Source organism: Leptidea sinapis, chromosome 9 (assembly GCF_905404315.1).
Source record: "Leptidea sinapis chromosome 9, ilLepSina1.1, whole genome shotgun sequence".
NCBI classification, from domain to species: domain Eukaryota; kingdom Metazoa; phylum Arthropoda; class Insecta; order Lepidoptera; family Pieridae; genus Leptidea; species Leptidea sinapis.
In genome coordinates this window covers 3584447-3598360 of record NC_066273.1, presented here as the reverse complement: position 1 = coordinate 3598360, position 13914 = coordinate 3584447, and the positions used below count along the sequence as shown (strand labels likewise).

Below are 13914 nucleotides of genomic sequence, written 5' to 3'. Positions count from 1 at the left end.
CGTCCCATTGACAGACAGCGTGCACGGATAAGGTAAGTTACCGTCGATAAGTTTATTGGGACAGAAAAGTCAACGATAGTCAAGATTTTTATCTTGGGAACGGCCGTTAGGCTTCAACTATAAATATTTCTTTTAAGTTACTGATCTGCCATATGTTTGAAAAAAGTAGAGCTAGCATACAAAAAATCAACGGCCACTCTTTTCAATCAAATAGAGTATTTTACAATGGCTGTAATATACACTACAAATTAGTTTAAAAGATGCTGCCATCCATTATATGAATCGTGTTTAAATAATATCAAATATTTCATAAAAAGTAATAAACAATAACCCCCTTTTCATAATAGTCTGCTAACTTAAAACATTGCTAATTCTCACTCTGTCTTCTTCTATTGACCTAAGTCGGAATGAGAAAAAACACTCCTTAACGGCTATTTTAAGTTAGCGGACCATTATGAATAAGGGGGTAACTCTATAAATATAAATTATCATATGTTGGATACATCAACTTTTAGTGATTGAATTCATTGTTTGTGTTAGGATGCTTCGTGAGCATGATGGTCGTGATCACTGTTATAATTAGTAATCGCATGTGTTGCGGCATCAGAACAATCCCTTATACTTGTCCTGAAAGCCATAAATTCAATCCCATTTCAAACTTTCCCTCCTTACATGCACATCCGTGATGTGCGCCATCTGGCGAACTGTCAAAAAAAAAAACTCTTAATGGCCCCGTGCGTAACCGCATCGACGCTCACGAAAAGTATAGAAATCTAAGGTCTAAGATCGATCAATCGCCTGGACAACAGTGTACGTTCAAGTTACAGTGCTAAGTTTACCAGTAGTTATATTTGATTACCAAAACATTAAGTATTAGTGACGTGTGAATTGGCAAAAGAGGTGTGCTCCTGAACAGTGAGTATTCCTTCCAAAACTTCCAGTTTTGTAGTCACTATATTTTTTCTTATTTGAAGCCAACTAGGTTTTGATATTCTTTGTTTCGGTGACTTAGGTAATCTGAAATATATCTAACATATGCACATGAGTGTATTCTAAGGATAGAAAAATGAAATATAGAGTGCTCTAATGTGTAATTTTTGCCTCAGATATGCCGACCGCGCCAAACAAATAGTTTGCAAAGCCGTGGTCAACGAAGATGCTAATGCGAAACTCATTCGCGAGCTCAAGGAAGAGATCTTCAAACTTCGCGAACTGCTTAAAGCCGAAGGCATCGACGTCGAAGAAGGTAAGCAACCGCTAAGAGGTGTCATGTGTTCAGTTAGCTTAGGAGTCACGTGGGTATAGACCGTCTTGTGATTGTGATAGACCGATATAAATATAATGAAGCCACAAAGTAATGAATAATTAATTTGTAATTTTCTTTTCAAACTCAAAGGACCAGATGGTCGAGTCGTTTATGAAAAGAAAGAACAGACTGCGAGTAAGTAAAGAGGCTTACGCATTCGTACACCCGATACCCTGTACCGCTTCGCCTCATAATGGGTCGTCGCACGCGAAAACATCGCACGCGCAAACCCGACACGACCGATTATTGCACCTTGTTGCTTGTGGCGTTAGATTCATTTTACAATAACATGATATCGCTCGCTTTATATCGGTGTTGGTTATGTGTGAGTGTAGTTGTAGTTACGTATCGAATGATGTGTGTGGGTATATATATATATATATATGTTATAATTGTATTAATGGCATAAATTATTTATTGCTTCACTTTTATTATATTAATAACCTGATTGATTATAAAATCATTTTTAATATATTATTAAAATAATTAAAAATACAAATGCGCTCCGAATGAAATCATCACACATTAATAGTAATTAAATGCATTTCAATTATGCTTAGAACGACTAAATAATAATTAAACTCAACCATTTAAAAAATAATAACAACTCTTCCATGTTCAATGATATTACAAGGTAAGGTGATAGAACAATAGGTGATCACCTTTTCTAGTATGAATACTATGTAGACGGCCGGATTTTTTTCTGTCGCATTCAGGAAAAAGTTCATTGTCATCAGTAGCCCACTGCACAAACATTCGACTTTACCAAATTCGGTTATACCAAACGAATGAAGAGTTTCAATTTTTTTTTTGACCCTTTCTTTTTTTTAATTTGTAATACTTTTGCAGTTCTCTTTAATACCCCATTCGATTTTAATATCACAAGAATACTAAACACAGATTACCGTAACAATGAGAATACATCTAATATTAAAATTCTCGTGCCCCGGTGTTTACCAAACTCCTCCGAAACGCCAAACCAATGTGTTTAAAAATTTGTCTGTATATAGGGTAGGTGCGAGAATCGGACACCATCTATTTTTCATACCACAATTTTTTTTTTTGACAATTTACTTTATTATGATTCATCATTAAAAATACACACAACTTCAAATTTTCACCCGTCTACCATCAACACCTTTTTTGTATCGCGATTTTAATATCCGTCCACAGATACGCAATAGAGTTCTTACTCTATATGGCAATACAACTTCTTCTGGGTCAGCTACTATTTATATAAAAATGACAGGGTCCAATTCTAGCGATATATTTTTTAAAAATGCATAACACATCAGACTATTAAAAATGTTAAAATTTCTAGAACTAGATCGAGTAAGTTTACCGAACAAAATTTTTAACTCCAATTGCATTGTTTTGCGCTAAAATGGTAAAAAAACCTTGATAAAGTGGTGTAGACTAGCGTATCTTCTTTCGAGAAAATAAATTTTAATCGAAAATTATTTAATAACTCAAAAATGATATTATGTTGAGAGACCTCCAGTGGGAGGCTCTTTTGCATAGGATACCGGCTAGATTATGGCGATTAAAGGCGCCTATTTCTGTCGTGAAGCAGTAATGTGTGAACATTATTGTGTTTCGGTATGAAGGGCGCCGTAGCTAGTGAAATTACTGGGCAAATGAGACTTAACATCTTATGTATATTAGCGAATTGTAGTGCCCCTCAGAATTGTTGGGTTATTCAAGAATCCTGAGCGGCACTGCATTGTTATGGTAGGGTCGTATCAATTATCATCAGCTGAATGTCCTGCTCGTGTCGTCCCTTATTTTCATAAAATAAAAAAAGAATAAAAATTGTTGGAAGACCATATCTGTAAGATGAAACATATATGAAGAGAGATGGAGAAAAATAATTGACATTTGTTTTTAATTTTGCCCTTCAAAGCATCAAGCTTGGCAGATGGCGAAGTTGTACAAAATCACGTCTCTTGCTTCAGCTTTGATGAATATTTGCAATTTTTATAGCATGACCATGTGTAGCTATAGATAAGTACTATAATATATATTTTGTGATGTTATTATTATATATACGTAATATATTGCTTGATTATTACATGTTTCTTAATAAATACTTTAACAATAGGTATTTTGTTAAATATATTTAATTTTTTATTATTAATAAGAATATAAAGCGGTTACCGTTGCAACCAGCCTTTTCATTAAACCTTTTTTAAATTACTGAAATGAGTTTAAAATTAATTTAATAGTTTTTCCACACTGGACAGTATACGTAAATCTTACTTTAAAAGATTGTGAAATAACCCATGCAACTGTATTTCTGGATCACAAATTAGCCATTCCTTTGAACCTTTCAACTCATTTTATTGACTATAGTCTCATTTCAAGTGAACCAACCTTTGTAGAATTGATGTCTGTGTGACGTCAGCAGACACTTTTGATTGGTGATTTTCTGCCTAGACGTGACGTCCTAACATGGAGGCCTGTCCCCATTTTAACGCGCGGGGATTATACTTTTGAGAACTATACTTCAGTTAACTTAATATTGAATCGTAAATTTTAATAGGCTGAGCTTACTTCAGTTTATTATAACTAACTGATCTGACAAAATAATTGCTCTGTACAATATGTGCTACCAGCCAGTGAAACTCCCTTCATAGATCCAGAAGATTCCGATATTAGCAGAACAAAGAGAAAAAAAAGTGGTTTTTATATAAAAAAAAATTTATTGAAAACTATCGTTTATAATTGCTAAAAAGCTGAACACTTCATATTTAAAAGCAGTTTAATATAAATAAGACTATTTGGTGTTTATTGTTACTCAGTAAGTAACTAATGATGTATAAATCTTGTTACAAAGCAGGGGAACCGTCGCCGATGCGCAAGAAGAGTGAAGAGGAAGTGTTGTCTCCAAAGCTGTCCCGAGCTGCGACCACCATCGCCGAAGAAGCGGTGGATCAGCTGCAGGCTTCTGAGAAGCTCATTGCTGGTTTGATATGCTTATTATTTTGTTAGTCTTGCAACTAGAAAATAATAAAAAAAATATTCTATAAATTTCAGTTTATTCGTTCTTGAAGTGAAAAACTTGTATAGCGGCGTTGAGCACTTTTCTTGGGATGGATATAAAATATTAAACTCGGGTCGGGACACGTGACCTGATCGAAAATTATCAAGTCAGTTGTTAAAAATTAATTTTATACAGTGTTTCGGTACCAGGCGATCATAATTGAAGAAGAGATTGTCTTATACTTCAATATATTCTAATGTCATGCGCACGATGTATTACTACAAAGACACTAAGAGAACATAAATATGGAAGCGATGATAGTAATATCTTTCATAGCGGTTGAAATTATGTGTCATGCTAGCAATATGTACCAGGACTTCATATGCAGTTTAGAGGTTCATACACAATGCACATCTTAAAATTATTATACAAGTGCAAAGACCCGTTGTTGTTGTTCGTGGTTATCTTTGCGCTCTGCTTCGTACATAAATAGATATTGTGTTTAACCACAAAAAAGCGAAATTATTCCCTAACCATTCCAAAATATTCAAAAATGCACAACGTTAATGTTCAAGTTTTCACTTCTGCCGGCACTCCCGGAGTGCAACCCGTTATTTTTTATATCTTAATTGAATACCCACCATTCACCTTTTCCATTTGCCGTAAATCGATTATAATATTATTATTACTTCTAATTAATAAAATAGGTGTTGCTATTTTAGTTCATCAATTATTTCTTTTATGGAAACTTAATATAACGCTTTCCATTTTACCCTTAAGGTTTTAACTACACCGGCACCTAAAAGTGTAATAAAAATACAAGTGCAGTAGATTTCCTGCTGATAATATTATGATTTCATTTCCTAGAATTGAATGAGACTTGGGAGGAGAAGTTGAAACGTACTGAACAGATCCGGGTTCAACGCGAAGCGGTGTTTGCCGAGATGGGTCTAGCGGTGAAGGAGGGTATCACCGTCGGCGTGTACTCGCCAAAGAAGACCCCTCATCTGGTGAACCTTAATGAGGACCCTAATCTGTCTGAATGTCTCATCTATTACATAAAAGATGGTAAGTCCTCAACATAACGGTATAGACCTTTGAACTTATTATAAATTGGAGCTGATACCGCCATCTTGTGAAACACTTTATGAAAACATTCGTTATTTATTTGCTCATATTAATTTAACATTGCGGATGCGTAATAATTCCGGCAAAGTGTATCAGAGTGCCGATTTAATACTCTCACAGCAATATCTCCAAAATACTTCGCAAGGTAGAGCAATCAACCAACCCATTCGAACAAATCCGTATTGTATTTTCTTGTATCAAATCCAAAATAGACATTTGAGGTCAGTAGCGTTATACTTTAGATACTCTGTTAAGACTGGGAGTTCCGCAAGGATCAATTCTCGGTCCTTTCTTTCTCTTTTTTAAGGGTTATTTTGATTTTAGACTACAATATGAAGTTACAAATTTCTGCTCTTTTTGGAAAACTTTTAGGATAAAATGTTCTTATCATAATTATACACTAGCATCAATTATCTATCTTTTTAACCATAGTGTGGTATCTTGGGAACTACATGGAATGTTTTTGGTGAGGCATGTTTCTTTTCTTAAAGAGTTACTTTATCCAGGTATTACCCGTGTGGGCACGGCCGAAGCCAACGTCCCGCAAGACATACAGCTGTCGGGCGCCCACATCGTGAGCGAGCATTGCATCTTCGAGAATACGGACGGCGTTATTTGCTTGATCCCTCACCGTGGCGCACTCGTCTATGTCAATGGGCGTGAGGTAAACTATTCTTTATTTACATTGAATTACAGTATGAATTTGCATGCACTTAAATGTATATCATTTTACCCAACTCAAGGCAACAGCTCAGTTGTATTGTATAGTCAATACTCCCGGTATGCAGCGTAATGAATTATCGTTTAGACATAAAGTGACGATAGACAGAGTCATCGTACTTATGGCAACGTCGTATGTAAGCGTCGTGTTTGCTCACGCAAATCGCGCGCTTAAGCCAACTCTCACCGAATCGTTCCCTAGACGTGGTTTAGCTAGATATTCGTTCGTAGAGTTTCGTAGCTCGTCAGATAGATTTTTATATCTGTTCTTCCCTTCCCTTTAGCGTGACTACAGCTAAGCCGAGGCTTGAGGAACACAAGACGACTTTGGCCCCCCTACACCCGGATACATAGGAATAGCTATCTTTATCTTCTCTATCTTTGTTTCCAGAAGGGTAGATAGAGATAACAGATCTCTATATGCTGCAGTCCTTAATTTTTCTTGAATTCTTCTACTCTTACTAAAGTCTTGTTCTTGGTACTGTGCAACAGTCTGGTTAGGTAGTGTATGCATAGAACCTTTTCAACTCTTCATCCACACTTTCACGCAATAAGAAGGTTCTGTAGCAAATTTCATTTCTTTTATTATTTCTACAAGACCATATCTCTCCATCATTTTCTTCTCAAGAACTGCTATTATCTTTTCTTTTACCCCATGTTACAATCAAATTAAGTACAGTTTCTCAATTGCTCATACAAAACTAACAAATAGTAACTGTACCACGGATAACAAATACTCATGTGCCACCAGGTTACGGAGCCGATCATACTGAAGACGGGATCCCGGGTCATCCTGGGCAAGAACCATGTGTTCCGCTTTACTCACCCCGGGCAGCCGCGCGAGGAACGTGTCTCCAACAAGGAGATCACAGGCCCCGCCCTCAACAATGAGAGTGAGAGTGAGTTATCCAATAACTTCACATTTTTCTATACATAACTAGTTCTAGTGTAGGTAATGTGTTAAACATTTTACAGGATTTTTTTTAAATTAATGTATTGTCTAGAAAGAGTATTTGACGGATAGACAGTTACTCTTCCATAATATGTAATATTGGTATCGATTTATATAATTAATATCGCAAAAAAAAATCGCGTAAAAATGTGTTCACAAATACATTGACATATTGTAGAAGACAGTGACACGGAAACCGTGGACTGGGATTACGCCCAAGTGGAACTTCTGGAGAAGCAGGGGATAGATCTGAAGGTAGAGATGCGCAAGAGGCTGGTGGCGCTCGAGGAGCAATTCCGCAAGGACAAGGAGCATGCCGACCAGCAGTTCGAGGAACAGAGGAAGGTGAGCAACTATTTCCTTTATAACCACATACATACATTTTGCTACATACTTAGTTGTCAAACTGACTATATAGCGGCTTTACAAATAAACGTGGTATAAAGTTATACCTGGTAATAAACCAATAATATGCAAAATGTTTACAAACAGACATTTTGCTTATGATTGGTTTATTTGGACCTATTATACTATACGTACTATACGTTTCCCGCGTTTATTTGCAAGGCTGCTTGACATTCGGCAAACTTCAGAATTATCATTGTATTGACAGTTTTACTTTAAAGACAATAATATTGTTGATAGGGATACAGTCACCATTTTGCCTATTCTTGCCTCTGATTGGGTGTTTTTTTTGCACAACTGCAACTTAAGATGTAGAAAATTGTATTCTATAACGTGATGTGGTGCACTTTAATAAATGAATAAAAATAAAATGAGTCATAAATGTAATTGTTGTACAGAACTACGAGGCTCGCATCGACGCCCTGCAGCGCCAGGTGGAGGAGCAGAGCGTTACAATGTCCATGTACAGCTCCTACACCCCCGAGGACTTCCACAACGATGAGGACATATTCGGTGAGCACACCAGTACTATAAGTATTAATTGTAATACAAGGTCAAACAAAAAGTCTGCGAGCACAACAGGAGTGGTGTTAACTTCTGGAAGGAGCTAGGCTGGTTGGAATGACTGGCCAACACTGCAAGCTAAATGGAATTGAAATGCGGAAACAGCAGCCATCCTCTACCAATACTTTAAGGGTATGTTCCGATATGCACTGCGACCACTGTACAGTGTGACGTCAATTTAGTATACTGTGAAGCCGTTCCTTTATAGTTAGTTGTACTGGTTACTATTTAAAACGAAACGCAATCCCGTCATTTTTTTAAAGCAGCATTCAAATAAGTGTTTTAAAGTTTTATAGTTCATTAAAAAAACCCTTTTGTTGGAGTACTGTCAAATTAAAAATATTTTAATTAATATTTTAGGCACTCTAGAGGTTTTGATTCACGTAATCAAAGTACTGCGAGTACCTTACCTCGAAAACGCCAGTGCTCACAGTAGAATATGGCGGCGATTTATGACATCATATATTTCCCTAAGGTACTGCGGCAGTATACTGGCGGAACGAATTTTTCTACAGTGATAGCACTGTGCAGTGCTCGCAGTGCATATTGGAACATACCCTAAGTATTTTAATATATACGAAAAGAAGTTATCCTACATCATAACACTTCGGCAAACTGTTAGTTTGCTCCGATATTGCTGCGAATAGTCAGGCAGCAATAATAAATAGAATCTTGGATGGACGAATGCGGAATGTATCTGCGCAAACGGATAGGCGTATCTACTTCAGAGCGAACGAAAAGTTTGGCGAAGGGTGTATATTATATTAATAAATAAATAAATTTGCTCTTTATCCTAAACTCGTGACTAGCATTTTCCATTGAACCATGTCCATGGAAATTTTCATGTTGCATCATAAATCTAGGTTAACAAATAATATATTGAGCAAATTACTTACTGTTTCTTGTCATTTACGTAGCCTATTGAAATGAAATGGAATGAAATTGTCTTTTCGCAAGGCTCATTACAATGTCTCAAGATACTAACGGAGTTATTATTATAACTCCGTTAATATCTCGGAGTTTCCTTCCGAGATCGAATCAGAAATAAGAAGATCCGTAGGAGAACCAAATCACCGAAATAGTAGGATGATTGTGAAACTGGACATGTCCGAAGCACATATGGTCGATGGGGCCGTAAAGTTCTTGAATGGTCACCACGTACTGGAAGACGCAGATTTGGTAGCCCAAAGATGGACCTATGATCTGGTCAGGATTGCCAGAATAGGTTGGATGAGGGTCGGATCGTCTTGGAGATCTTTGCGGGAGGCTTTTGTCTAGAAGTGGAAATCTTTCGGCTGAAGTGATGAAGATGTTAAAACATGCTATTGTTTTGCTATACGTTTCTTAGAGTTGAAAGCGTGCCTTATACTGGATGCCTGAGAAGTTGACGTCCAAAGCTAAAATTTGAATTTGGCTCATTTTATTTGCCAATGTTCTGGGAAGTTTTTAAAAATAGTTAGAGGCCTAGGCTCCCCATTTTATTTTATTTTTGATACCTTGAACATTTTCATGAATTTAGTTGGAGCAGTTATCTTGAACTTACGACTCAATTCTAAACTAGTTCCGCATTGTCTAAACTATTCATAGTTTCTTATGTGGTTATTGCAACTGCAGTTAATAATTATCAACAATAAAATTAACTAAAAGTGTTCAAAAAAATTAGAAAAAAGTCCTAAACCACAATTAGGTGAAAAAAACGAATAAAAGGGAAAATAAATATTATCTCCTAAACTACGCAAAATCGTAGAACATACATAGGGGGATTCGGATAGTCATCACCATGAGGCTTTTAAATTTTAGCTTTGGACATCAATTCTCGGCCAGCCTGTATATATAATTTTGGACGCTAACAAGGCCTTAAAAATTTAAGAAGAACATAGTCATGAAGCAATGCAACCGCTGCCGCATCACTAAGAAGAGAAACAAGATAACCGGTGACCTGGGCATATCCAGGACCATCTTAAGACACTTGAAATAAGAGGGGAGACTAGCCCTGAACATAGAATAGACCTAGCATATTATATATTTTTCTTATATTAGAGATACATACTGGCAAGTTGCTCTTTTAGGAAGAGAGAAGAAGACGAAGAGTCCATGGCCAACTGCAAGACATTAGAGATGCGTAGCCGGCCTATAAAGTGGGAGTACATTATAAGCTTGAAGGTCTTCTAAGTTCCATTTCGGGAATAATGATGCCGGTTTTTTTTTTATGGAATAGGAGGACAAACGAGCGTACGGGTCACCTGTTGTTAAGTGATCACCGCCGCCCACAATCTCTTGCAACACCAGAGGAATCACAGGAGCGTTGCCGGCCTTTAAGGATGATGATTCCACAAACTGGGTGTGTGGGGCAAGAGGCTACTAGCTACTATTTACCATATTGGGAGGCTCCTTTGCACAGGAAGCCGGCTAGATTATTGGTACCACAACGGCGCCTATTTCTGCCGTGAAGCAGTAATGTGTAAACGTTACTGTTTCGATCTAACGGGTGCCGTAGCTAATGAAATTACTGGGCAAATGAGGACTTAACATCGTATGTCTCGAGGTGACGAGCGCAATTGAAGTGCCGCTTAAAATTTTTGAGTTTTTCAAGAATCCTGAGCGGCACTGCGTGGTAATGGGTAGAGCGTATTACCATCAGCTGAACGTCCTGCTCGTCTCTTCCCTTATTTTCATAAAAAAATATAGAATATTAAGACTTATTGATAATTTTGTCATTGCGCAGTCAACCCGCTGTTTGAGACGGAGTGCTGGTCTACGCGTGAGGTGGGTCTGGCCGCGTGGGCTTTCCGCAAGTGGAAGTACCACCAGTTCACGTCGCTGCGGGACGATCTGTGGGGGAACGCCATATTCCTCAAGGTACACTCATATTTTACTTTTATGTTCGTTTCTTTTATTATTTTCGAGTTAGATAGACTTCTATTCTTCTACAAAAAAATATTTTCACTCAGAAATAGGTGTAGATTGATACTATCTTGTTATGCCTACTACTCGGTTGGGTCAAGTTAGTAAGTTTTTTGTTGGGCGATGTATATGCTTCTACAATATGATCCCAGAAAATGTACAAAACAAATGTGTTACGAAATTTAAAAGAATTGTTAAAAAACGTTTATGTGGGAAAGGTTATTATAGCATAAACGATTTACTTAATGACACCACGGACTGGGAATAAAGCGAACACCCTCAGGCTCTTTAATTATAAATGTTCGGAATGTAATCCATAGTTTATATTAAAAAAAAAACCCGCTGAGTTTCTTGAGCCCATTCTTCTCAGGTCTGAGGCAGTCTCTTTTGAATGGGTGGTAGTTTTTGACTTTCAATAAGTGATTTTAATCCAATTTTGAATAAAAATATTTGAATTTGAATTTATCACAAAAATTTTTGAAAAATGTCTACTTAAGTAAATTGCTTTTGGTCTGTTTTACGAAAGTGCTATGTCTTTTACCTGGTAATGGAGCGAAAGTTAATTAAAGTTATTATTTCATTAAAAAGAGCGCAAAAAAATGAATGCTGAGAGAGTTTCTTGCGCAGCTCTCTCAGAGCGCCATTTGTTTTCTAAGCGATAGTAGTATCTAGTATATTAGAAATGACATGAAAAAGATTTCTAAAGTAAACAATTTTGAGAAATAAATGCATTTTATGCCGTTTTATGCCTAAAGGGTCTACCACTCGGCATAGCCAGGCCCAACGCATTCCAATCCTTGGTATAATAATAAACTCCGCCTGGTATTATTTTCCCACGATAGCCTTAGGCTAGGGTTACTATGGATGCGAGTTCTGACAAAAATTTGTTCTGACGAGTACGTCCGAAATCCTCGTCAGAACAAGGCGTTTACACTGTGCGCGTTTTCTGTTATTCTGATAGTCAGTTCGTTTCTGCCGTCCAGCGAAAATGGACGAATTTGATGAATTTGTCAGAGCATGTCAACGAGTAATTTTCTATAAGAGACGTTATCCATGGTGGAAACCAAATCACTCGAAATTCACAGACGTAGGTCGTGCGAAAAAATCAAACTCGTTTGAGCGCTCGAGTGCTTCTGACGACGTCGTGCATGTTCTGACGCGTTCGTTGTTGCCAGTGTAAACACTGTCATTGGATACAAAGCGTTTGTTTCTTCTAACGAATCTGTCAGAACTCGTCAGGACAAATTTTCGTCAGAACTCGCATCCATAGTAACCCTAGCCTAAGACTACGTTACGATAAGTTTCACGATTGATTGTCCTTTTAAGTAACTTTAGGTACCTTTTCAATGAAAATAAAATTAATTAGTAACAATCTTAACTAATTAGTAGCCCGTGTGACTCGATCTGTTTAGATTTAAATTAATTAATTTATTAACTTATTAGGTCACAATTGCTACCGCTTTATTAAGTTAAAAAAACATATTTTGCTCGGGTAATTCTGTCACACACAGTGGCAAGAAACCGCATTGACATGTGTCATACTGACAGCTCACACAGACACATCTATAGCGTTGTCTCACTAGAAATTGAGAACAGCATCGCAACTGATGACGTATTCTTAGGAAAATCTCCTGACCCAGCTATCACCATGTCTCAATCTAGTTTAAACGTAAATGTCTGGTGTTTCTGTTGCTTTTTAAGGACAGTAAGGGAAGAAACGAGCAGGACGTTCAGCTGATGGTAATTGATACGCCCTGCCCATTACAATATAAGTGCCGCACAGGATTTCTAAAAAACCCAAAAATCTGAGCGGCACTACAACTGCGCTCGTCACCATTTGACATAAGTCGTTAAGTCTCATTTGCCCAGTAGTTTCACTAGCTACGGCGCCCTTCAGACCGAAACACAGTAATGCTTACACATTACTGATTCACAGCAGAAATAGGCGCCGTTGTGGTACTCATAATCTAGCCGGCATCCTGTGCAAAGCCTCCCACAGGTATATCACAACAATTAACTTATCTATCCTTCGGCGAAATAGGAAGCGAACGCGATATCGGTGGAGCTACGCAAGAAGGTGCAGTTCCAATTTACACTGCTGACCGACACGCCGTATTCACCGCTTCCCGCCGAACTGGCGCCGCGCGACGACGCCGACGACGAGTTCCGACTGAGCGCGCCCACAGTGGTCGCTGTCGAAGTCACCGACACCAAGAACGGAGCCACTCATTACTGGACGCTCGAGAAGTTGAGGTGAGACCCACGTGACGTCACACACTGATACATAAAGATTGGTTGATTGATTTTGAGCCGAGATAATTTATACGTCTACATATAGTATCTTGCTGTTAGACAACCGATAAGAACAGGCCAGGCAACTTTAGTTGGGTCTTACACTCGCGGTTTGTATGACACTTTGTGTTAGTGTGCGTGCATTACTCAAAATAGAGGTTGATTTAAAACTCTTTTTTTTTGAGGTTTTCAAAGCTGTCATAGTCTATTTAGACGTATAAATGATCTAATATTTTAGATTGTGGGTAGTTCTATATTTATGGAAGGTTTGTTCTTTTTAGGAATAGTTTAGAGCTATAAATATCCGCATTTATGGGTATGTTCCGATATGCACTGCGAGCACTGCACAGTGTTATCACTGTATCACTGAAAATTCGTTCCGTTATGGACTGCCAGTATACTGGCGCAGTACCCTAGGGAAATATATGACGTTATAAATCGCCGCCATATTCTATTGTGCGCACTGGCGTTTCGAGGTAAGGTACTCGCATTACTTTGATCACGTGATCAGTCAAAACCACTCGAGTGCCTAACGTTTAATAAACAATACCTACAGTTTAATCCCAAATATATTTAATTTGACAGTACTCCAACAACATTTATTTTTTAATGAACTAGAAAACATTAATACACTCATTTGAATGCTGCGTCAAAAAATGC

General features: G+C 37.6%; 1 protein-coding gene across 8 annotated transcripts in view; it reads left to right on the top strand.

Annotated features, from left to right (window-relative positions):
- Window positions 1–13914, top strand: part of LOC126965927 (kinesin-like protein unc-104) — a 211160-nt gene that overhangs the window by 165011 nt on the left and 32235 nt on the right. For 6 of the 8 annotated variants that reach the window (XM_050809722.1, XM_050809721.1, XM_050809720.1 and 3 more), the window contains 10 exons: window positions 1107–1246; window positions 1397–1441; window positions 4143–4271; window positions 5157–5357; window positions 5924–6081; window positions 6889–7036; window positions 7268–7434; window positions 7893–8007; window positions 10784–10917; window positions 13004–13215. In XM_050809722.1, coding sequence (XP_050665679.1) covers window positions 1107–1246; window positions 1397–1441; window positions 4143–4271; window positions 5157–5357; window positions 5924–6081; window positions 6889–7036; window positions 7268–7434; window positions 7893–8007; window positions 10784–10917; window positions 13004–13215 — 1449 coding nt within the window. The remainder of the gene's footprint in view (window positions 1–1106; window positions 1247–1396; window positions 1442–4142; window positions 4272–5156; window positions 5358–5923; window positions 6082–6888; window positions 7037–7267; window positions 7435–7892; window positions 8008–10783; window positions 10918–13003; window positions 13216–13914) is intronic. The other 2 variants (XM_050809719.1, XM_050809718.1) reach the window with 2 other exon arrangements.